The following is a 22,508-nucleotide window of genomic DNA, read 5'->3' as shown; positions in this document are numbered from 1 at the left end:
AATTCTAAATATGGCCTGACGTCTTTTCGTCACAGTATTTTCAAAAGAGGCTGTCAAAGTATTCAAATGTTTGCCCCTAAGCCATTTTCCAAGGCATTGCTACTTTGCATGAAGCCAGTAATAGAACCATATAAGATGACCTTATTTAACTGCTATCTTCTCCTCTGTTTTGCTTTTCTATTTGGAGGCCTTCCTGTTCAGACTTTTTGGTGAATAAACTAGTTTTTAGAAACCTTATATTAATACAAAATTCCTCAATTCGATGATCCCTTTAGATTTTCAGTGCCTGGCCAAAGTTTGAACAAACTTGTCCGTGTATACAGAAGCCTACATGAAGGAGAAGGACAAATTATTTGGCTGTAGTGGCACTTTTGTAGTGTTAGCTTTTTCTGTAATCATAGGAATCTTGTCTGTCCTCCTCCACATGGATACTAAGGGCCTGATTCTAACTTTGGAGGACGGTGTTAAACCGTCCCAAAAGTGGCGGATATACCACCTACCGTATTACGAGTCCATTATATCCTATGGAACTCGTAATACGGTAGGTGGTATATCCGCCACTTTTGGGACGGTTTAACACCGTCCTCCAAAGTTAGAATCAGGCCCTAAGTGTTTTTGTCATATTTTTCAAAAAGGGTTGTTTTGTCTGCCTTCACAACATAGACTGTTAGCAAAGGCTTGAAGTTTTGAAGTCAAACCAAAATGGAGGAGCCTACTTGTGTGGTTCTATTAAATTATGGTGATGATCATTGACTGCAAAGGAAAGTATATTAAACCTAACTTGAGCTGATACAGTTGGAGAATTATCGTTACAGAAAAATAGCTTGTTTTTCTCTAGCACATTGTCCCATGAATTCCTTCCATCCCTTGCTCGTTCACCTCCACAGACCCTTTCATCTCATAGGCTCCCTTCCAACTTTCAACCACTTTCTTTTACCAGATCTTCTCAACTTCATAGGTCTCCATCTCTTCATTCACCCTTTGTATTTTCAATGTTTTTTTTCTACCTTTCTCTCTTCATTTGCCATACAATCTTGTTGAGTATGTTTTCATTAGCTTTTTCCATGGATAATGATAGTCTAAAACCTTATTCATTCGACTTACCATCACACCCCACTCCGTATTCCTTGATACCTTTCAACCATTTGCTCAAGATCCCTACAAAATGTTCTTCTCTGGGTGCTTTATGCCTTCACTGTGTAAATTTTCTTTAACTCTTATTTTGTTTTTGTTTTCTTTCCTGTAGAAGTCCACCTTGGCAGCGAGTCTCTTACTCGGAAGATTTCTGAACTTCGGTTGTTCTGTGATCTGTTGACACAGCAGGTGCTTGAAGTGCAACAAGCCTCACGTGTGCAAGAGGATGGAACAAAATGTGACTCTGAGGTACAATGATCTCTTGTGAGGCAAGGGTTTTTTTTTGGGGGGGGGGGCGGTTCACCTTAGAAGGTGGTGCATGAATACACTTCCAGGGTGTGGGTACAAAGTGTGCAGTTACCATTCTATTTCTAGTATTTACGTTCGTATTACTTAACTGATGTCAAGATAATCGCATATCCTGTATAGTGAATATGTTTTGTTTTGGTCTTCGGCATCTATGTGGCAGGCAGACACCAAAACGATGGAAACAAAAACATCTCTTGTTGCACTTGAGTCTCTTAGGGGTAGCGAGCTCAAGCAGTCAACTCTAGGCTGGGGTTAGAAACTACGAACGAGTATGAGCCTTTAAATAACATTTGATAACTGCAATGTTCTTTATTTTAGAAAAGGTTCACACTTTGTTCCGGATAACTAAAATATTCTAAATGCACACAGTAAAACCTAGAGATGCTCAGCTAATTCTGGGGCAGCTAACCGCCTCCAAACATGTTTATTGCTCCTTAGCACTATTCGTCATACTATTTAACATTGAGCCCTAGGGCCAGTGTTATCCTCAATGGGAACTTTTGCAACTCGTGTCTCCTATAGAGTGCTAAGGTCTCAGATACTTCATTTTAGGCTACAGGTCCAAGACCCAAACTCATGATCATGTTAGTTTCTGTATTCAGTGAGTTGGTTCCAGTGTTTCAGAAAGAAAATGAACAGGGTTGCACCATATGAACATGGTCGATCCTAAAAGAAGATGCTTATTGCGCAAAAAGACCCAAAGAAATTGTGTCAGCTTTTTAAAAAGTAAATAAATGTGCATGTTGTTTTTCTTTGAAGAAGGTCTTTTGAGTCTTGGAATACACTGGGACTCTTCCCTTATTGGGTAACCTGGTTGGGCACCAACTCCATGTTAGATTGTTTTTTTTTCGCCCTGTCATCAGGTGTACCGACCAGACTCCAACACTCAGCTTGTTTCAATCCCACATGATTAATTTTGGAATACAGAGTTGTGGAAAAAACATTTATTTTGTCCACTTTCTTCACTCTGTGGCACTATGTGGAGACCAATACCCACTGATTGACTTCCCAAATGCTAGTGCACTCATGAACTGCCCAGGTCCACTTGCCCCTTCGAATTGCAAATTCCACACCGGAGAATGCAGATCCTTACAGGGTAATGGTACGGAGACCCTCTGCCCCTGGTGTCATGCAAAGTATTCGTGGCCTGATCATGATGAGGTTTGTAACCTCTGCCTCTTCCTTGAACACGCCTTAAGTGAAGGTTGCCTCTCCTTCTGGTCGAAGAAAACAATATGGTACCTAAGGTAAAAAAAAAAAAAATAATTGGACACACCAAAATAATGCACCAGCAGTTTGCCATTGACATGCCTGACATCTTCGGTGAATAAGACCTTTTTGGCGCCAAGGATGGTAAAGTTACTGGCCTTTCGGACATCCTGCTACATCAGCCGATGAACAGCCCAGAGGACGTCGCTTCCAGCTACTCTCAGCTGGAGGAAGAAGAAGATACTCCCCTTACCTCCAAGGCCAGCAGTCCATGGAATGAAGACCTCCACTAGAGCTGTAAGTAAGGCTGGCTCCACCACCCACACCAAGCATTCCAAGAAGCCTCATGCAAGGCAGAGCACCATTACTAAGCGAGTTGGACCTGGGCAGGCAATGAACAAAGGACTAATCTGAAAAAGAACCCTCCAATGGTGTCAACCCATCCAGGCTGCCAAACTGCAAGGCCGCTGACAAGCTGTGACTTCCAGAGGCCCCTTTAATGCCAGCATTAAAGCCACCTGAGACTTTTAGGTCATTGTTGATGCCAAGAACACCCATGATGACATGCTCCAGACATTCATAGTAGCCAAACCTTCAAAAGCTGTTAGGCAAAAACACCTCTTTATCCAACCCCCCTGCTGGAAGATTTGTGTAAAACACCCCCACAGAAACCTACAGAGAGTGTCTTGGAAGAGGAGACTAGCATTTCAGAAGACACTAGCATTTGAGGCTCCTTTGTAATCTATGCCCAAGAACTATAGAGATGGAGACACAGCCACCGCCTCTTCCACCTCCACGACTCCCTCTCCAACCATGCACACCACCTCGACTGCCTTCTCCACATTCACCAGAGAGCTCTCTACTCTCTTCTTATGACCGTGGTAGTCCTTTTGGCCCTGCCTAGATCTAATACACACCCTTCAAGCCAGGGCCGGCCAACAGAATACCCATGAAGACTACGATGCCACCCCAGAAATCAAACACTACCTCTCCATGTTGATACCACACCTATTGCAATCATCAAGTGCGCAGCCAAATTTCTCAAAGTAGACATGCACGTCCTGTATGAGGAATAGGATTACCTCGTCGAGACGCTGTTGAAATAGAAGCGGCCATTGCAGTTTCTGCCCAACTTGAAGGCCATGCCCATGTTCTCACCAGAGACATTCAGGGAATCCGTGAAAGCCAGGGTAGTAACACACAGGGTGGAGACGTATAAACTCTCCACCCAGTGATCTTATCTTCATCATTGGCCATGTCGCACCCGACTTCCTGATCATACACACTGCCCATAAGAGGATTTCTGCTCAAGCGACAGATGATGCCCTACCACCTGACATGGAGAGCAAGATTCTGAATGTGGTGGCAAGAGGGTGGCCGTAGGAAAGCTATGAAGGTAGCATCTCCCTGATGTTGCAAGGTCTGGACTCTAGATGGGTAACAGTCTCATCTAAGCTATTATGGCGTTTACCTCTTTCTACATCAGGACACCTTTCCAGTATTTGTGTGCTTTACAAATTCCTTGACATAACATAACCTAGGGGTGGTTAGATACTGGTGCATACCTATCTCTGTTAGGCTCCTCTTCCACCACAATAGAGCCCAGTTGGAATAAATGCAGCAACTGATTGAGTATGTTCCTGAAGAGGCCAGGAAAAGGGGAGAGGTGATAGCGTCGCCCGAGAGCTACCATCCATTGCAGCCTAGATGCTACTGACACAGCCTCCTGGGGACGGTGTTTAGCACCAGAATTCTTCTCGGATGCCAATCTGGTTCCATTTTGTGGGGTTTAAGCCAGAGGTTCAACAACATCTTCTCAACCTGCCGGTTCATGGGGAACACGTATTTGGGCCTTGGGTTGATGAGAAGCTAAAGAAGGACACAAATATCAGCAAATTGGTAGACGTCCTTGAAAAGCAAGCTTCCAGAATCTCCTGTCAGTGGCAACAGCCTTGAGGAGGCGTCAGGCCACTGTCTACTTATTCATAGCAGAGGTGGCAGCAGCCCTTCCATCAGTAGAACGTTAGGGGTTACACCAGGGGTGCCTACAGGGCCAATAACAAAAAAGGCAGGGGAGGGACATCTCTGGTAAGGGAGCCTCTGCATCTAAGCACTGAACCCCCCCACCCCCCAGCTCTTAAAAAAAAAAAACAAAAAAAAAAAAAAAAAATGCTAACCACACTTTACTTGCAGGGGGAGATTACAAGTTTTCCTCTGCATATCACATCAGATCAGTGAGTACTGATGGTTGTTTGTCACAACTAGAGCTCTCACAATCCCTCCCTACATCAAACCCTGCATATATGCCTTCAAAACAGAACATCTCAGCTTCTATAAAGTGATTTTTCAATCTGTGGGTTGCGACTCATTGGTTGGTTGCTAGCCAATTCTTTTTTTTTTTGTGGATGCCCATTTCCAGGCTATAAATATGCTTTTTAATTCTGTATTTATTTTGTCACACTTACTGCTGTTAAAAGACAGAGATTAAATGTCAGGCTTTGTTTTCTGACAAATTGCTGCTTATTTTTTTACATGGGGATTGGTGTTTACAAATGTCTCTCACTTTGCAGACCGAGAACGAAATGTAAAGTGAATTATGTCACTGTCTTGCTCGGGTATAGAAAGGGTGTGATGAATGCCATTTTTTTTTAACACAACAAAATGTAAATACTTGTAAATGAACTATACACATATAGAAGTTAGGAAAGCAAACATGTCTTTTTGTAATTCAAAAGTGTTGTGGAAACAAAGATTTTGATGGGATGAAACAAATCAAGATATTTTACTTGGTGGTGCACAATGATAATTATTCACTAAAAACTGATTTCCACACATTTCCATTTGTGTGCAATATAGTTTTATCAGTAACCTGGTTTGTCTGTGCTAATTTAGTGGCTGTTTCAACTGAAAACTTGCTGTCTGTAAATGACAGTGCTGTACCACACAATGCTTTGGTTGCATTAAAAAAAGTGCCTGCCTCATGGTTATTAAAGCTAGCTGGGTCACAAAAGTTTGTCATTCTAAAATTAGGACCGTGGTTCTAAAATGTTTGGGAAGCAGTATTTTAGAGGAAGAGGCTTAAGTGCTACTTCATAAAGGAGCCATAGAAAGAGTAGCCCCTCCTCACTGTGGCAAGGGTGTCTACTCTCTCAATTCCTCATCCCTAAGCAGGATGGCTCCTTGAGGCCCCTCCTATCGGAATATTTCCACATGACATCCCTGCAGGATATTATCCCTCTCTTTCGACACTGCAACAACATGACATCGATAGACCTGAAGGAGTCCTAGTTTAATTTTCCCATCCATCCTCCCCACCTGTGCTACCTCCACTTTGTGAAAGGTGGTAATTGAGGGGCAGCTCTGGCAAAGGAGCCTCCACAGCTAAGGACTAACTTTCAGCCTAGTTGTCGAACCACACTTAGAACTTTCATGTGCCTCCTAGAAATGATGTCCTCCTTTAATTTCATAATACCCCATGCTTGGCTCCACATGCACCTTTTTCAGGAATGCCTCTTTCCTCAATGGTCATAAGTGATGGGTCAGTGGGAAGATCTAGTGTCTGCAGTGGGGGAAGAACAAAGGCCTGAGGAGGCCTTTCTCTGACCATGTTCTCTGTCACCATACATAGATGTCTCTCTTGCTGGCTAAATGAGGCACATCTAGGCAGTATGGCAATACAGGGGGTGTTGTCCCCCATCACCTGGGGCAACACATCTACTGTCTCTCAAGATGCTAGACATATACTTCAATCTCTAGTCTTTTCTTCAAGTAATTGGGTCAAGGTATCCTAATTAGGACAGACAACATGACCGCCCTGTAGTACCTTCAGATGCTGGGTGGCACACACTCCCCAGCACTAGTGCAGAAAACCTGGCATTGGGCTCTCCGACATTGCATACACCTCCTGGTGGCGTACCTTCTGTACCTTGGACAGTGACCGAGCTGCTCAGCAGAATGCATCAACAAGTCTACAATTGGGAACTCCACTTGCAAGTTCTACTCAAGTACTTTTAACTCTGTGGCACTTCACAGCTAGGCTTGTTCGTGGATCTTCGCTTACACTTTTCTGCCTCTCCTATCCTTCTGTATGAGGAACAGAGGATGAGGCAAACATCTTTAATAGTTATCCTGTTGTACTTTGGCCAGACAGCTGTGGTACTCAACCCTCCTCAAGATGTCCATCAGCACCCACAAGAAGCTCCTGAACAGGCAGGCCGTTTTCACATTCCACCAAGGCTTGATCAGGCACCCAGGCTTCAGGAAGCTGAATCTAGCAATCTGACACCCGAAGACTTAGAATGTGGTTACATGTATCTTCTTCAGGAGTTCATGGCTATTTTCTGTGAATCTCGGAGGCCTAACACTTAAAGCTGCTGTGCTTCAAAATGGAAGAGGTTTGTCGACTATTGCATCTTCAATCACCTGGCCCTTTATTAGCTGTTACCCATTTACAAAGGTCAGGCCTCGCCTACACTTCTAAATGGCTGCATCTAACTGACATGGCTGCACATGTGCAAAACAGAGAGCATTCCTCCCTCTTCCACGTCAGAATAACCAAAGTCTTTATTGAAGGCCTCAAAAGGGTCACTCCTCCCAGAGCCCCCTTGCCACTGCATTAAAGCTCAGTGTGGTTCTTCCCAGACTGATAGGTCTCTCCCTTTCAGCCCTTGCACCTGGCTATTCCTCTCCAGGAAAGATTTTTTAAAAAAAATTGTATAATCCTTTTCTTGATTTTTTTTGACACAGTTATATTGACAAAAAAGAAAGGAGAATCATATAGGTACAAATTGACTCGGAATCTGAAGATCATGTTATATAGGTATATTGTAGAAACAGTGTAATTCTCAGAACTACAACAGTTCCTCCCCAAGGTGGTTTCCCCATTAGACCTCAAGACTATAGAGCTCCTAGTCTTTTCTCCTCAACCAGACACTGTAGCAGAAAGAGCCTGTTATACGCTCAATGTGTTCTAATGTATTTCATTGATGGGAGAAAGCCCTTCTGTCGGTCTGATCAATTGTTTGTAGCATTTGCTAAACCTAGCAATAGACCTGCCTATTTCTAAAGACAGTATTGCCAAAGAAATAGTCAAGTGCATCCAAACCTTCTACCAGAAAGCTAAAAGAGCCCTCCCTAGAGCACTCTAAATGCAAGAAAGCAGCAACCTTGGCCTTTTTTGGTAATAATTCGCTCGCCAGAGTCCTAGGGACTTTGCTTCAGACATCATCCAGATGCTAGACACCGCTTGTAGGTGGTACTGCTTTTCATTTTGTGCAAAGCATGTGTATCTATAGCCGCACATGACACAAATGGAAATGTTACTTACCCTCTCAGCATCTGTTTGTATCGTTTAGTGCTGCAGATTCATATGTCCCCAGAAGATTGTGGCTGTACTCGAGAATCTTTTTTTTTTTTTTTTTTCCTTTTTTTTTTTTTAAACTTAATTCCACAATACACATGGTACACCACAATATTCACTCGTAACTTAATATTCATCCACTTAAAAAATAAATAAAAAAAATCTAACATGAATTCAGCACATTTTACACTAAGGGAGTGACATTGCATCCTGTGACTCTAAATAATTTATTTTAAGAAAAACATCTTGCAAATATAGACCTTAAAAGTAGATGACAATAGCATGCATTGTGTGTTTTAATCTACAGCATTACAGACCACGAACCAATGGGATTAGAGGTTAAGTAATGTTTTCCCTCTTGGAATATTCCTGGCGGTTTACAATTGGTGGTGGCCGATCAAGTGTTGGTGGTGGCTGTGCCTTTTGTGCTGGCCGGAATAACTGAAGCCTAAAAGTCTATTAGACACTAAGGGCCTCATTTAGATCTTTGCAGAAGGCAATACTCAGTCACAAACGTGACGGATATCCCATTCACCCTATTACGATCCCATGATATTCTATGGACATCATCAAATGGCGGACGGGCTATCCGTCACGTTTGTGACAGAGTATACCCTTCGCCAAGATCTAAATCAGGCCCTAAGTTACTGATTGGACCTAACCAGAGTTCATACTCCTATATCTCTTGAATCCCTTGGGCCATAAAAATTATTTTCTCATATCGAAAATCTGGATGACCACCTCTAGCTGAAGCCTTGGGGCCCCAAGTCAATAGTTGATGTTAAGATTTCTTAAGACTGCCTGGGATGGCAGGAAAAGTAGGTACAGACATTCTGTAACAGGGGGGTGGGACCCTGGATTGTGCATGCTCACACTTTTCAATACCTGATGGCAGTTGAGCCTGTCCTGGATCCATATGTAATTATGTTTGGTTCGTGGCAACTTGTGACTGCCTTGAATCTCTGAGGTAGTCTTCAACCTGCAAGGTTGAACCAAGTAGTTTTCACAGGTATCTGGACTTTGGCAAAGGTTCTGTGGCAGGGTCCTTATACCTCATCCTGCAGGATGATAAATTCTTCCATTCTCTTCGCCGTTTACCAGCCAGGAGTCTCTGCAGGTCTCTCCCGACTTGAGGCCAGCCTGGAGTGATGTAATACAGTAGCAGTCCAATACTACTTCTTTTTTCCTGAACCAATATGAAGAACCTCCGTTGTGTTTATCGTTGAACAAATGACTGATCAGCCGGGCTATATCACGATGGCCAGGTAATCTGTTCTTTTTGAACTTCATGGCCACTGTGCAATACTCGACAATCGCGTGATGTCTAAGTAGGAAAACCTCTTGGTCCAGCAGACCCCAGACATGCTGGTTATTCTAATAGGATGTTGTGGCTCTTCACAGGGTCTTCGGATCTGCTGTACTTCACAGAACAAATATATAACTGGTTTCCGGGAGGGATACAGGTGATTTGTTCCTGTAGAGCTCCAGTGTGCTTTATGAAAAATATGGACAGCTGTGTGCAATGAAGACCTTCATCTTGTGCAGCTTACACACCTGTTGGTGTCTCTGGGACCCCCAGTTACATAGGACTGCACAGACTTTATCCAGTTAGATGCAATTGCATGAATGTAACCTGAGGAAGAGCTGGTAGGTAATCCCCTTCCTCACATCTGTATAGATAAAAATGCCTGTGCTCAAGTACTAAGATTCACACTGCCACAACTGTACTAAATAAGCATTTTTTGATAGGGCAATAGTCTGCATCACAAGCGAATGCACATTTTGGCTGTGCATTTTTATATCAGACTCTTTCTTGGATGTCCCACACTCGTAAAACGGTAGAACCCCAGTGGACCTGCACGATGATCTTGCACAATGCTAGAAAAACTTGCAGGGCCAGGCAGAAGTGTACAATAGCAGGACAGAACAGTGCTACAAAGTCAAGCTGAGTACTACCATTGTTCTTATAGGTTTTTTCTTACAGTTGTGTACAGTTTCACTTGTATTTTAATTAATGTACTTGAAATCATTTGGAGTTTCTTTTTGTCCATTTTAGCTATCTCCAACGCTACGTGATGTCCTAAGCTTGATTAGAAGATGAACGTCTGTAGAACTGGGTTATTCAACATCACCAGTGATCAACTTCTCTGTATCAGCAAAGTGTAGCACTATTAAAGCCTAGTTTCAAAGAGAATGTTGCCTGTGTTTAGAACTCCTAGCTGCTCGAACAACGTTCTGTGCAATGATCTGTATTTGTTTAGCACACATGAAGGTTTTCCACTCTGTTCTTTTATGTGTGTTCACAAAAACTCTTGTTTCCCATCTAGAAAATCAGTGACACATCCTCCCTGCTCCAGCACACCTGCAGTCAGTTCATCACCACATTGGAAGAATGTATGAAGTTTGCAAACGAAAGCCTATCACCAAATCTCCTCCAGTCCCCAATGGCATCCTCACCGCCTGATTATGTGGGTGCCAAACTACCACACTCTCACAGGGTAAGGAGAGCACTGTCCAATCCCTTCATGTGTCTACTCTTGCATAAAAGTGACCTCTAGTGACAAGGTTTATTGAGCTCCGCCTTCTTGTAATGCTCTAGTTGCCTAGAGTGATGTCAAGTAAAATAAATGTGTAACCATTGCCATCTGTGTTTTGGAGAAGGTCCTGGTATCATAATTAGAAAATGATAGATTAGACCTTGCTAATATTTTGAAAACAGCATTATTGCCTATGAGCTCTAGCCATGTAATCATTCTGGTGGCAGATTTCATACTGTAATTTTCATGTTTGCATTGATGATTTTTAACCACTGTCGCATTGTTCCTTAACTCCAGATCTACGCTGTGGCAATCAGTGATAATTTGTGAGGAGAAACCAAGGAGAAAAAAAAAAAGAGAGCATTATTATAATAACATAAAACATTTTATGCATCCTCTTAATTGAAGACAAGTTCTTGCAGTCCTATGTTGACAGCACAGAATTGGAATTGTATTATTTAGAAGCGAAAATTGATCAGCGTTGTTTGATTTATCTACAGATCAGGCGCTCTCTGAGTCACACAGGTGTGGTAACACCAAACAGGTGAGTCAGTCTATAGTTGGCTTTAATCTGGTCCTGTGGTGTCAACAGGCAGGTGGGGAGAGGGAGCTATATCTGTAGGGATAAATGTCCTTGCCAATAACTAGACTGCCTCAACAGATAAGGCAATTTGAGTGACTTGTCTCTTAAGCATAATGTCAATCAGATACACCTCTCCGCTCTTCGCACAAGCCTATTAGAGGAGCAACATTCTTCATGTCCACTACTCTACAGAGTTTTCCCACCAGTCCCATAAGGGCACTCCAAAGAATTGTTTATGCAACAGTCTATTCTCTGCCAAGTGGTTCTTCCGTCCCGATGCTGTTACTAACCCAATTGTGTAATCGGCACTGTGCCACCTTGTCTCATCATTAGAGGATGAAGGGGGCTCTAATGGCTTCTCGCATCCTCTTGCTCACGTAAGAAAGGCCTCAAAGTTGGCATTAGGGACTAGAAATGCTTCCTCCCCCATTGGACTATAATGATTAGCCACACAGCCCTGTTATGGCCTGAGAAGGTCACTGCAGTGCTGTAAAGGAGCCATGGTTGCCTCAGGGCCTGGCACCACGGGGTAAAAGTTTAAATCCCATCTGTCCCAAATATGCCTTTTTAGGGTCGAGCCTGCGTCGCATGCACTCGCGAGATGCTTTAGGAGTTAGAAAAGGGCTCGGAGCCTCGTTGACGTCACATCAGTTGTCTTTTATTGGTTCGTGGGTTTGCCTGTTAAAATCTACTTGCTTTCATTAGTGGAGGGCACGCATACATCGTGCATTTTCCGGTGGTTAGCCCTCCTCGAGCGCAGCGACCAAGTACTGAAAACATGCGAGGCTCGCTGTTTCCCATCAGGTTTGTGGACTACATTTTATTTTTTTGTTTGCAGCGCGATCTCGCTTGGCAGAAGTCGAGCGCTTTGCATAATATCGACCCTGTTACATAGTTAATTGCACTTTTGCCGGTTACATAGATAATTGCACTTTTGCCGATAGGTTTCATTATGAGTGAACTGTAGCATTGCTGTTTTTTTTTTCTTTCAATGTGGAAAGAAAAGTCGGGTTGGGAGTTTACAACTGTTAATAGCTGTAACTCGGAGAAATGCGAGCCCCTAGTGCATTGCAAATGCTTGTTTCCTGTTGATGTTGATAAAATGAGCACCACAGAGTAATTATTAGCACTAATATAACCTATTATTGAGATGCGAGTCTGCGCAGTTTATGATTTGCGAGATATACAGTCATTATTTTGAATTATTTACTTAACTTATACACACATTTTTTAAAGTGTATATAGCCTTTGTAGACAGATGCGAATCATTGAGTACTATATAAATACATTGCAAACAAAATAAAGCACATTGTTGTAACTTCAAAGAATACAAGGATCAGTATGAGGGAGAAAGATACGGAAAGAGAGAGAGAGAGAGAGAGAGACGGACGGAGTGACGGAAACATTTGATAGTTGTGAAAGAACGGGCTGATGTGTAATGAGTACCTTGGAGATTATGCTAAAAAAAATTGAAAATGTTTCCTGCTTCCATTGGGAACCAGTGTATGGATATCTGTAGCTGAGTGATGTCTTAAAATGTATAAGTTTGGAGGCTACATCTAGAAATTGAGTGCTCAAATACTTTAGTCCCATCTAGGGGATCCACAACAACATGTGAAATTACCACAGTACCTGCTGTTGTCCTACAGTCTCAACGTGCAAATGTATTTTCTGAAAGAGGTAGAGTTGATGTGTTGCTTCTTATTTGGCATAGTGGAAAGTAAAGGTGAGATTGAAGCCCAAGGTGAAGTGCGGGATTTAGCTAAAGTGACCAGAGCAGGTAAAATACCAAGAGGAGAGAGATACTTCCTTTAGCTATTTTTTCCTGTTATGGGAAGTGAATAAACGTTTGAACCGGTGTGCATTTCTGTCTGTTAAATATAAATATACATATATATATGTTCGATGGCATGTGTAGCTGCAGATACACATGCTGTGCACATCCCGCCATCTAGTGTTGGTCTCGGAGTGTTACAAGTTGTTTTTCTTCGAAGAAGTCTTTTCGAGTCACGAGATCGAGGGACTCCTCCCCTTTCGGCCCCATTGCGCATGGGCGTCGACTCCATCTTAGATTGTTTTCTTTCCGCCATTGGGTTCGGACGTATTCCTTTTCGCTCCGCGTTTCGGTTTGGAAAGATAGTTAGAATCTTGGAAAATTCGACGGTATTGTTTGCGTTCGGTATCGGGTTAGTTACAACAGATCGACACCGAATTTGGAAGAGCTCCGGTGGCCCTTCGGGGTTTTCGATCCCCCAGCTGGACCTGGTCGGCCCAACCACGTGCATCTTCAAGGCTAATGGAACGGACCCCATTCCGCTTCTGCCCCAAATGTCACAACAAGTATCCTTACACAGATCAGCATCTGGTCTGTAATTTGTGTTTGTCTCCCGAACACAAAGAGGATACCTGTGAGGCCTGTCGAGCGTTTCGGTCGAGGAAGACATTAAGAGACCGAAGGGCGAGAAGACTACAAATGGCGTCGGCGCCGACAGGACAAAGACACTTGGAGGAGGAAGAAGAAACCTTCTTCATCGAGGATTCGGACTCGGACGAGGTCGATCCCGAAAAGACGCCAAAAAACATGAGTAAGACGTCAACACACAAAACACACGGAAAGTCCAATAAAGCCCAGGGGACGCCACCGCCAACAGGCCATGGCTTAACCCGGAAAGTAGGTGACCGACCATCGGCACCGAAAAAGGGCACGCATGTGTCGAAGGCATCCGACTCCGGTCGAGATACAGGCACAGAGCAGACTCGACCCCGAGAAAGCGGGTCAGAGCAATTTCGGCACCGAGAGGGCGGCACAGAAGCAAGTCGGCATCGAGAGATCGGAACGGCAAAAAATTTTTTTAAAAAAAGTGGCGTCGGAGCCGAAAAAGACTGCCGAAAAAGTTTCCATACCGAAACCTCCGGCCTCGGAACCGAAATCAAGTTCCTACACAGAGGAACAGGGACTGTCCTCACAAATGCAAGGACATAGGTCCGAACAAGAACTAGAGTCAATGGAGCCAGATTACACTCAAAGAAGACTCCACATCCAAAAAGACACAGGGAAGATAAGTACTCTTTCCCCAATTCGGATGAAAAGAAGACTTGCCTTCCAAGAGAAAGACAAGCAGCCACAGGCAAAGGTGGCAAGACAAGTAACCCCGCCACCATCTCCACCACGTTCAACACAACCATCACCGATAGCCACTCCACCACTGATGCAGTCTCCAACTCATACTGGAATGAGTCAGGATGATCCCGACGCATGGGATCTTTATGATGTGCCAGTATCAGATAACAGCCCAGACTGTTATCTAGCGAGACCGTCGCCACCTGAGGACAGTACAGCCTACACACAGGTGGTGTCAAGAGCAGTGGCAAGTGTCAAGAGCAGTGGCGTTTCATAATGTCACCCTGCATGCAGAGCCTGTTGAGGATGACTTTTTTTATTTAACACACTATCGTCCATACATAGCCAGTACCAGAGTCTCCCTATGCTACCTGGAATGCTAAAACACTCCAAACAGGTGTTTCAGGAGCCTGTGAAGGGCAGGGCCATAACTCCAAGGGTGGAGAAGAAATACAAGCCGCCACCAACAGACCCTGTATACATCACACAGCAATTAACACCAGACTCTGTGGTAGTAGGGGCAGCTCTCAAGAGAGCGAACTCACACACCTCAGGAGACGCACCACCTCCAGACAAGGAGAGTCGCAAATTCGACGCTGCGGGGAAAAGGGTTGCAGCACAAGCAGCCAACCAATGGCGCATTGCCATCTCACAGGCATTGCTGGCGAGATATGATAGGGCTCATTGGGACGAAATGCAACATTTTATTGAACACTTGCCCAAAGAGTTCCAAAAAAGGGCCCAACAAGTGGTGGAGGAAGGACAGAGCATCTCGAACAATCAAATACGCTCTGCAATGGATGCAGTGGATACAGCTCTGCTAGGACAGTAAATACAGCAGTGACCATAAGGAGACACGCATGGCTGCGTACATCAGGATTCAAGCCGGAAATACAACAAGCTGTGCTGAATATGCCATTTAACGGACAGCAGTTGTTTGGGCTGGAGGTGGACACGGCCATAGAAAAACTTAAAAAAGACACAGATACGCCAAAGCCATGGGTGCACTCTACTCCCCACAGAGCACAGGCACATTTCGAAAATCACAGTTTCGAGGGGGGTTTCGAGGACAAAGCACGGAACCCACAACCTCACAAACAAGTCCCACTTATCAGAGCCAATATCAGCGGGGAAGTTTTCGGGGACAATATAGATGGGGACAGTTCCCAAAAAGTAGAGGGAAGTTCCAAAGTCCCAAAACTCCACAGAACAAGCAGTGACTTCGACGTCACAAATCCCCAACACCTAACACCAGTGGGGGGGAGACTAACCAAGTTCTACAAACCATGGGAGGAGATAACAACAGACACTTGGGTCCTAGCAATTATCCAGCATGGTTATTGCATAGAATTTCTAAAATTCCCTCCTAATGTCCCACCGAAAACACACAATATGACCAAACAACACATGGATCTTCTAGAACTGGAGGTCCAAGCGTTGTTACAAAAACATGCAATAGAACTGGTACCACTTCATCAGAGAAGAACAGGAGTTTACTCGCTGTACTTTCTCATACCCAAAAAAGACAAAACTCTAAGACCTATATTAGATCTCAGAACATTAAATATCTACATCAAATCAGATCACTTTCACATGGTGACACTGCAGGACGTAATCCCATTGCTCAAACAACAAGACTACATGACAACACTAGACCTAAAGGATGCATACTTCCATATACCGATACATCCTTCACACAGAAAGTACTTAAGGTTTGTATTCCAAGGAGTACATTACCAATTCAAAGTGTTGCCATTCGGAATAACAACTGCGCCAAGAGTTTTTACAAAATGCCTGGCAGTAGTGGCTGCTCATATCAGAAGGCAGCAAATACACTTGTTCCCGTACCTAGACGATTGGTTAATCAAAACCAACACGCAAGAACGGTGTTCACAACACCCAAAGTATGCCATAGAAACCCTCCACAAACTTGGTTTCTCACTCAGCTACAACAAGTCACACCTTCAGCCGTGTCAAACACAGCAATACTTTGGGGCGACAATCAACACAACAAAAGGGATTGCCACTCCAAGCCCAAAAAGGGTACAAGCATTTCAAAATGTAATACAGGCCATGTACCCAAAACAAAAGATACACGTGAAGATGGTGATGAAACTACTAGGCATGATGTCCTCATGCATAGCCATTGTCCCAAACGCAAGATTGCACATGCGGCCCTTACAACAGTGCCTAGCATCACAATGGTCACAGGCACAGGGTCAACTTCATGATCTAGTGTTGATAGACCGCCAAACATACACCTCGCTTCAATGGTGGAACAATATAAATTTAAACCAAGGGCGGCCTTTCCAAGACCCAGTGCCTCAATACGTAATAACGACAGATGCCTCCATGATAGGGTGGGGAGCACACCTCAACCAATACAACATCCAAGGACAATGGGACACTCAGCAGAGACAGTTTCACATAAATCACTTAGAACTACTGGCAGTATTTCTAGCGTTGAAAGCATTTCAACCTATAATAAGCCACAAACACATTCTTGTCAAAACAGACAACATGACAACGATGTATTATCTGAACAAACAGGGAGGAACACACTTGACGCAGTTGTGTCTCCTGGCACAAAGAATACGGCATTGGGAAATTCACAACCACATTTGTCTAATAGCGCAGTTTATTCCAGGGATTCAGAATCAGTTAGCAGACAATCTCTCTCGGGATCACCAACAGATCCACGAATGGGAGATTCACCCCCAAATACTAAACACTTAGGGCCAGATGTAGGAAACTAGCAAATTGCGACTTGCAATTTGTGAGTCCGTGCGACTCGCAAATTGCAAGTCGCAATTTGCTATGCAGAAAGGTGTCTCAGACACCTTCTGCGAGTCGCTATGGGGTCGCAAAGACCCACCTCATTAATATTAATGAGGTGTGTCGCAATTTGCGCCCCCATAGCGACTCTGGGCACTCACGGGGATGGAGGCCTGCTGGGAACAGCAGACCTCCATGTCCGTGACTGCTTTTAAATAAAGCAGTTTTTTTTTTTTTTCCAAGTGTAGCCCGCTTTCCTTAAAGGAAAACGAGCTGCACTTAGAAAAAAAAAACGAAACCTTTAGTTTCGGATTTTTTCAGGACAGGTAGTGGTCCCTTGGACCACTGCCTGCTCTGAATTTTTTTTTTTTGGGTCCAGTCACAAAGGGGAAGGGGTCCCATGGGGACCCCTTCCTGTTTGCAAGTGGGTTACCATCCACTTCAAGTGGATGGTAACTGCGACTCATACGCGGTCGCAAATGGAATTGCATACCACTGTGACTCACAAATAGACCTATTTGCAACAAAAGAAAACTCAAAATGCCAAAACTTCGTATCCAGATACCCACAGGATCAGTCTCAAGGCAATGCGTTATGGATGAGTTGGTCAGGGATATTTGCATACGCTTTTCCCCCTCTCCCACTCCTTCCATATCTGGTAAACAAATTGACTCAAAACAAACTCAAACTCATACTAATAGCACCAACTTGGGCAAGGCAACCTTGGTACACAACACTTTTAGACCTATCAGTAGTACCTCATGTCAAACTACCAAACAGGCCAGATCTGTTAACTCAACACAAACAACAGATCAGACACCCAAATCCAGCATTGCTGAATCTAGCAATCTGGCTCCTGAAGTCTTAGAATTTGGACATCTAGACCTCACACAAGAATGTATGGAGGTCATAAAACAAGCAAGGAAACCAACAAGACATTGCTATGCAAATAAGTGGAAAAGATTTGTTCATTACTGCCATGATAAATAAATACATCCCTTACACGCATCTGCTAAAGACATTGTCAGCTACCTACTGCAATTACAAAAGTCAAAGTTAGCCTTTTCATCCATTAAAATACATCTCACCGCAATTTCAGCTTATCTGCAAATTACGCACTCAACATCACTTTTTAGGATCCCAGTCAAAAAGGCTTTTATGGAGGGTCTGAAAATAATTATCCCACCAATGACGCCACCAGTTCCTTCGTGGAACCTTAATATTGTCTTAACATGACTCATGGGTCCACCGTTTGAACCCATGCACTCATGTGAGATACAATATTTAACATGGAAAGTAGCATTTCTAATTACCATCACATCTCTAAGAAGAGTAAGTGAGATCCAAGCATTTACTATACAAGAACCCTTTATTCAGATACACAAGCATAAAGTAGTTTTACGAACAAATCCAAAGTTCTTACCAAAAGTCATATCACCGTTCCACTTGAATCAAACAGTAGAACTACCAGTGTTCTTTCCAGAACCAGATTCTGTAGCTGAAAGAGCACTACATACAGGGAGTGCAGAATTATTAGGCAAATGAGTATTTTGACCACATCATCCTCTTTATGCATGTTGTCTTACTCCAAGCTGTATAGGCTCGAAAGCCTACTACCAATTAAGCATATTAGGTGATGTGCATCTCTGTAATGAGAAGGGGTGTGGTCTAATGACATCAACACCGTATATCAGGTGTGCATAATTATTAGGCAACTTCCTTTCCTTTGGCAAAATGGGTCAAAAGAAGGACTTGACAGGCTCAGAAAAGTCAAAAATAGTGAGATATCTTGCAGAGGGATGCAGCACTCTTAAAATTGCAAAGCTTCTGAAGCGTGATCATCGAACAATCAAGCGTTTCATTCAAAATAGTCAACAGGGTCGCAAGAAGCGTGTGGAAAAACCAAGGCGCAAAATAACTGCCCATGAACTCAGAAAAGTCAAGCGTGCAGCTGCCACGATGCCACTTGCCACCAGTTTGGCCATATTTCAGAGCTGCAACATCACTGGAGTGCCCAAAAGCACAAGGTGTGCAATACTCAGAGACATGGCCATGGTGAGAAATACTGAAAGACGACCACCACTGAACAAGACACACAAGCTGAAACGTCAAGACTGGGCCAAGAAATATCTCAAGACTGATTTTTCTAAGGTTTTGTGGACTGATGAAATGAGTGAGTCTTGATGGGCCAGATGGATGGGCACGTGGCTGGATTGGTAAAGGGCAGAGAGCTCCAGTCCGACTCAGACGCCAGCAAGGTGGAGGTGGAGTACTGGTTTGGGCTGGTATCATCAAAGATGAGCTTGTGTGGGGCCTTTTCGGGTTGAGGATGGAGTCAAGCTCAACTCCCAGTCCTACTGCCAGTTCCTGGAAGACACCTTCTTCAAGCAGTGGTACAGGAAGAAGTCTGCATCCTTCAAGAAAAACATGATTTTCATGCAGGACAATGCTCCATCACACGCGTCCAAGTACTCCACAGCGTGGCTGGCAAGAAAGGGTATAAAAGAAGGAAATCTAATGACATGGCCATCTTGTTCACCTGATCTGAACCCCATTGAGAACCTGTGGTCCATCATCAAATGTGAGATTTACAAGGAGGGAAAACAGTACACCTCTCTGAACAGTGTCTGGGAGGCTGTGGTTGCTGCTGCACGCAATGTTGATGGTGAACAGATCAAAACACTGACAGAATCCATGGATGGCAGGCTTTTGAGTGTCCTTGCAAAGAAAGGTGGCTATATTGGTCACTGATTTGTTTTTGTTTTGTTTTTGAATGTCAGAAATGTATATTTGTGAATGTTGAGATGTTATATTGGTTTCACTGGTAATAATAAATAATTGAAATGGGTATATATTTTTTTTTGTTAAGTTGCCTAATAATTATACACAGTAATAGTCACCTGCACACACAGATATCCCCCTAACATAGCTAAAACTAAAAACAAACTAAAAACTACTTCCAAAAATATTCAGCTTTGATATTAATGAGTTTTTTGGGTTCATTGAGAACATGGTTGTTGTTCAATAATAAAATTAATCCTCAAAAATACAACTTGCCTAATAATTCTGCACTCCCTGTACATTAGACATCAAAAGAGCGTTAATGTACTACATTGACAGAACAAAACAAATTCGAAAAACAAAACATGTTCGTTGCTTTCCAAAAACCTCATACAGGGAATCCAATATCCAAACAAGGCATTGCCAGATGGATAGTTAAATGCATTCAAACCTGTTATCTCAAAGTAAAAAGAGAACTGCCTATAACACCAAAGGCACACTCAACTAGAAAGAAGGGTGCTACCATGGCATTTCTAGGAAACATTCCAATGACTGAAATATGTAAGACAGCCACATGGTCTACGCCTCATACGTTTACCAAGCACTACTGCGTGGATGTGTTAACAGCACAACAAGCCACAGTAGGACAAGCAGTACTCCGAACTTTGTTTCAAACAACTTTAACTCCTACAGGCTGAACCACCGCTTTTGGGGAGATAACGGCTTCCTAGTCTATGCACAGCATGTGTATCTGCAGCTACACATGCCATCGAACGGAAAATGTCACTTACCCAGTGTACATCTGTTCGTGGCATGAGGCGCTGCAGATTCACATGCGCCCACCCGCCTCCCCGGGAGCCTGTAGCCGTTTGAAGTTGATCTTGAACATTTGTAAATATATCGCTTTAAACCACATTATGTACATACATATTTACTTCATTGCATGGGCATTATTACTATAATACACAACTCCTACCTCACCCTCTGCTGGGAAAACAATCTAAGATGGAGTCGACGCCCATGCGCAATGGAGCCGAAAGGGGAGGAGTCCCTCGATCTTGTGACTCGAAAAGACTTCTTCGAAGAAAAACAACTTGTAACACTACGAGGCCAACACTAGATGGCGGGATGTGCACAGCATGTGAATCTGCAGCGTCTCATGCCACGAACAGATGTACACTGGGTAAGTGACATTTTCCATATATATATTTGTGGATTTGGTTTATTTTTATTGTAACATAAACCACTGCCTTTAAATAGGCAGCATTTTTTAAGATAATTTTTGGTTAATATCTTTTTCTAATCTAAAATGCATTGTGGCATCCTACACTCAGTCTGAGCCATTCATCTTCCATTAACTTGTTTAAGATGTTCTACATTGCGAAATGGTGGTGCAGTCTTACACTACTAGCGGATTACGTGAGCTTCTGGCATTGTTAGCTAATGACCATTTGATGATAGGAGTCCAACACAATTGTTAACCCGTCATTGTCTTCAAGCTCAATTTAAACCATGAAAATGTGTTAATTTTTCCAGACTTGAACTTCACAGCAGGCCATTGTATAGCTAGGTCTGATACCACACTGGACTATGCATTGTATTTGACCTTGTGGTCTCAGAAGTTTGAATACTAGCGTCTTTACTCATTCAATAATCCTTCCTGTAGCGATAAAGTGTGTCTCATTGAATTGGGAAATACACATTATTCTTTGTAGTTTAGATGTAAAGAATGCCTTCAGATTTTATACAAACCTCTAGTCTGTAAAGAAGGATTCAAAAGTGTACATAACATAACTCTTCTATATCGTAGTGGCTCCTTTCACATTCAGAATATGCACCTTCACCATCTGACCGTATGACACTCCCTCCCTAGTAGGACTTTGCACTCGTGCAGTTTAGGCAAAAGCAGCTTCTACTGCCTACTTAAGGCAATTGATGTAATTTGCAAGGACGCTACGTAGCCTACATCAAAGTAAACTTTTCGTTTGCATTCTGGATCCAAGGCCCAGCACCACTTTGGCTAAAGCAGGTTCAAAAGTCGTTCTGGATAAGGACTCTTTTTCTCTTTTTAATTATTAATGCTTAAAAATCTTCCTATTTGTAAGACTGAAGAGACTTGGCCATACATAAGTGAAAATAATTTCTCATATTAACTCCTTTGTCTTACTTTTTCTGTTCCTTCAATCATGCGATTCCTCTTCTATCCACTGCTGTCCATCCTGGTCATAAAACCGTGCTACTGTGTTTGTTTCTTGTTATCGTTACATTTTGTATCTTGTTTTCATTTGTTTTACATGGTGTTTTAAGTTATATTCTGTTGTTGCTTTTTCTATTTTGTTTTAAGTGCTGTCATTCTTGTGAGGCATTTCATACGTCTTTTAAATAGCCACTTAGAGGAGTCCGCGTCCTAGAAGATAGGGTCTCATTGATTTTTAGAACCTTCCACCAAACCATAGACTGCAAGTTGTTCCTCTTGTTGAATGCTAGGTTACAAGCTTAAGTTTGGTGGTGTTGTATTGTTCGTTAGTATATCTGGTATTGCTTGAGATGAAATGTCCCTCCCACGTTTTCACTGTCTGTACTTTCTCTAATTGTATGTTGAAATTTCCAGCTTATGTGTACTAATAATGAACTTGCTCTCGCTATCTTTCACCAACCCGTGATGAGGTGGTTTTGTGTCAGTATCACGGTATTTGTTGT

At 43.1% G+C, this 22,508-nt stretch overlaps 1 protein-coding gene across 4 annotated transcripts in view; it reads left to right on the top strand.

Moving 5' to 3' along the window:
- The window catches only part of LOC138292397 (pleckstrin homology domain-containing family A member 3-like), a 94,630-nt gene that overhangs the window by 39,170 nt on the left and 32,952 nt on the right, over positions 1-22,508 (top strand). For all 4 annotated transcript variants that reach the window (XM_069230975.1, XM_069230974.1, XM_069230973.1 and 1 more), the window contains 3 exons: positions 1,247-1,383; positions 10,339-10,509; positions 11,049-11,092. In XM_069230975.1, the coding sequence (XP_069087076.1) occupies positions 1,247-1,383; positions 10,339-10,509; positions 11,049-11,092 (352 nt within the window). The remainder of the gene's footprint in view (positions 1-1,246; positions 1,384-10,338; positions 10,510-11,048; positions 11,093-22,508) is intronic.

Source organism: Pleurodeles waltl, chromosome 4_2 (genome assembly GCF_031143425.1).
Source record: "Pleurodeles waltl isolate 20211129_DDA chromosome 4_2, aPleWal1.hap1.20221129, whole genome shotgun sequence".
Classification (NCBI taxonomy): Eukaryota; Metazoa; Chordata; class Amphibia; order Caudata; family Salamandridae; genus Pleurodeles; species Pleurodeles waltl.
This window is presented reverse-complemented; position numbering and strand designations above follow the sequence as displayed.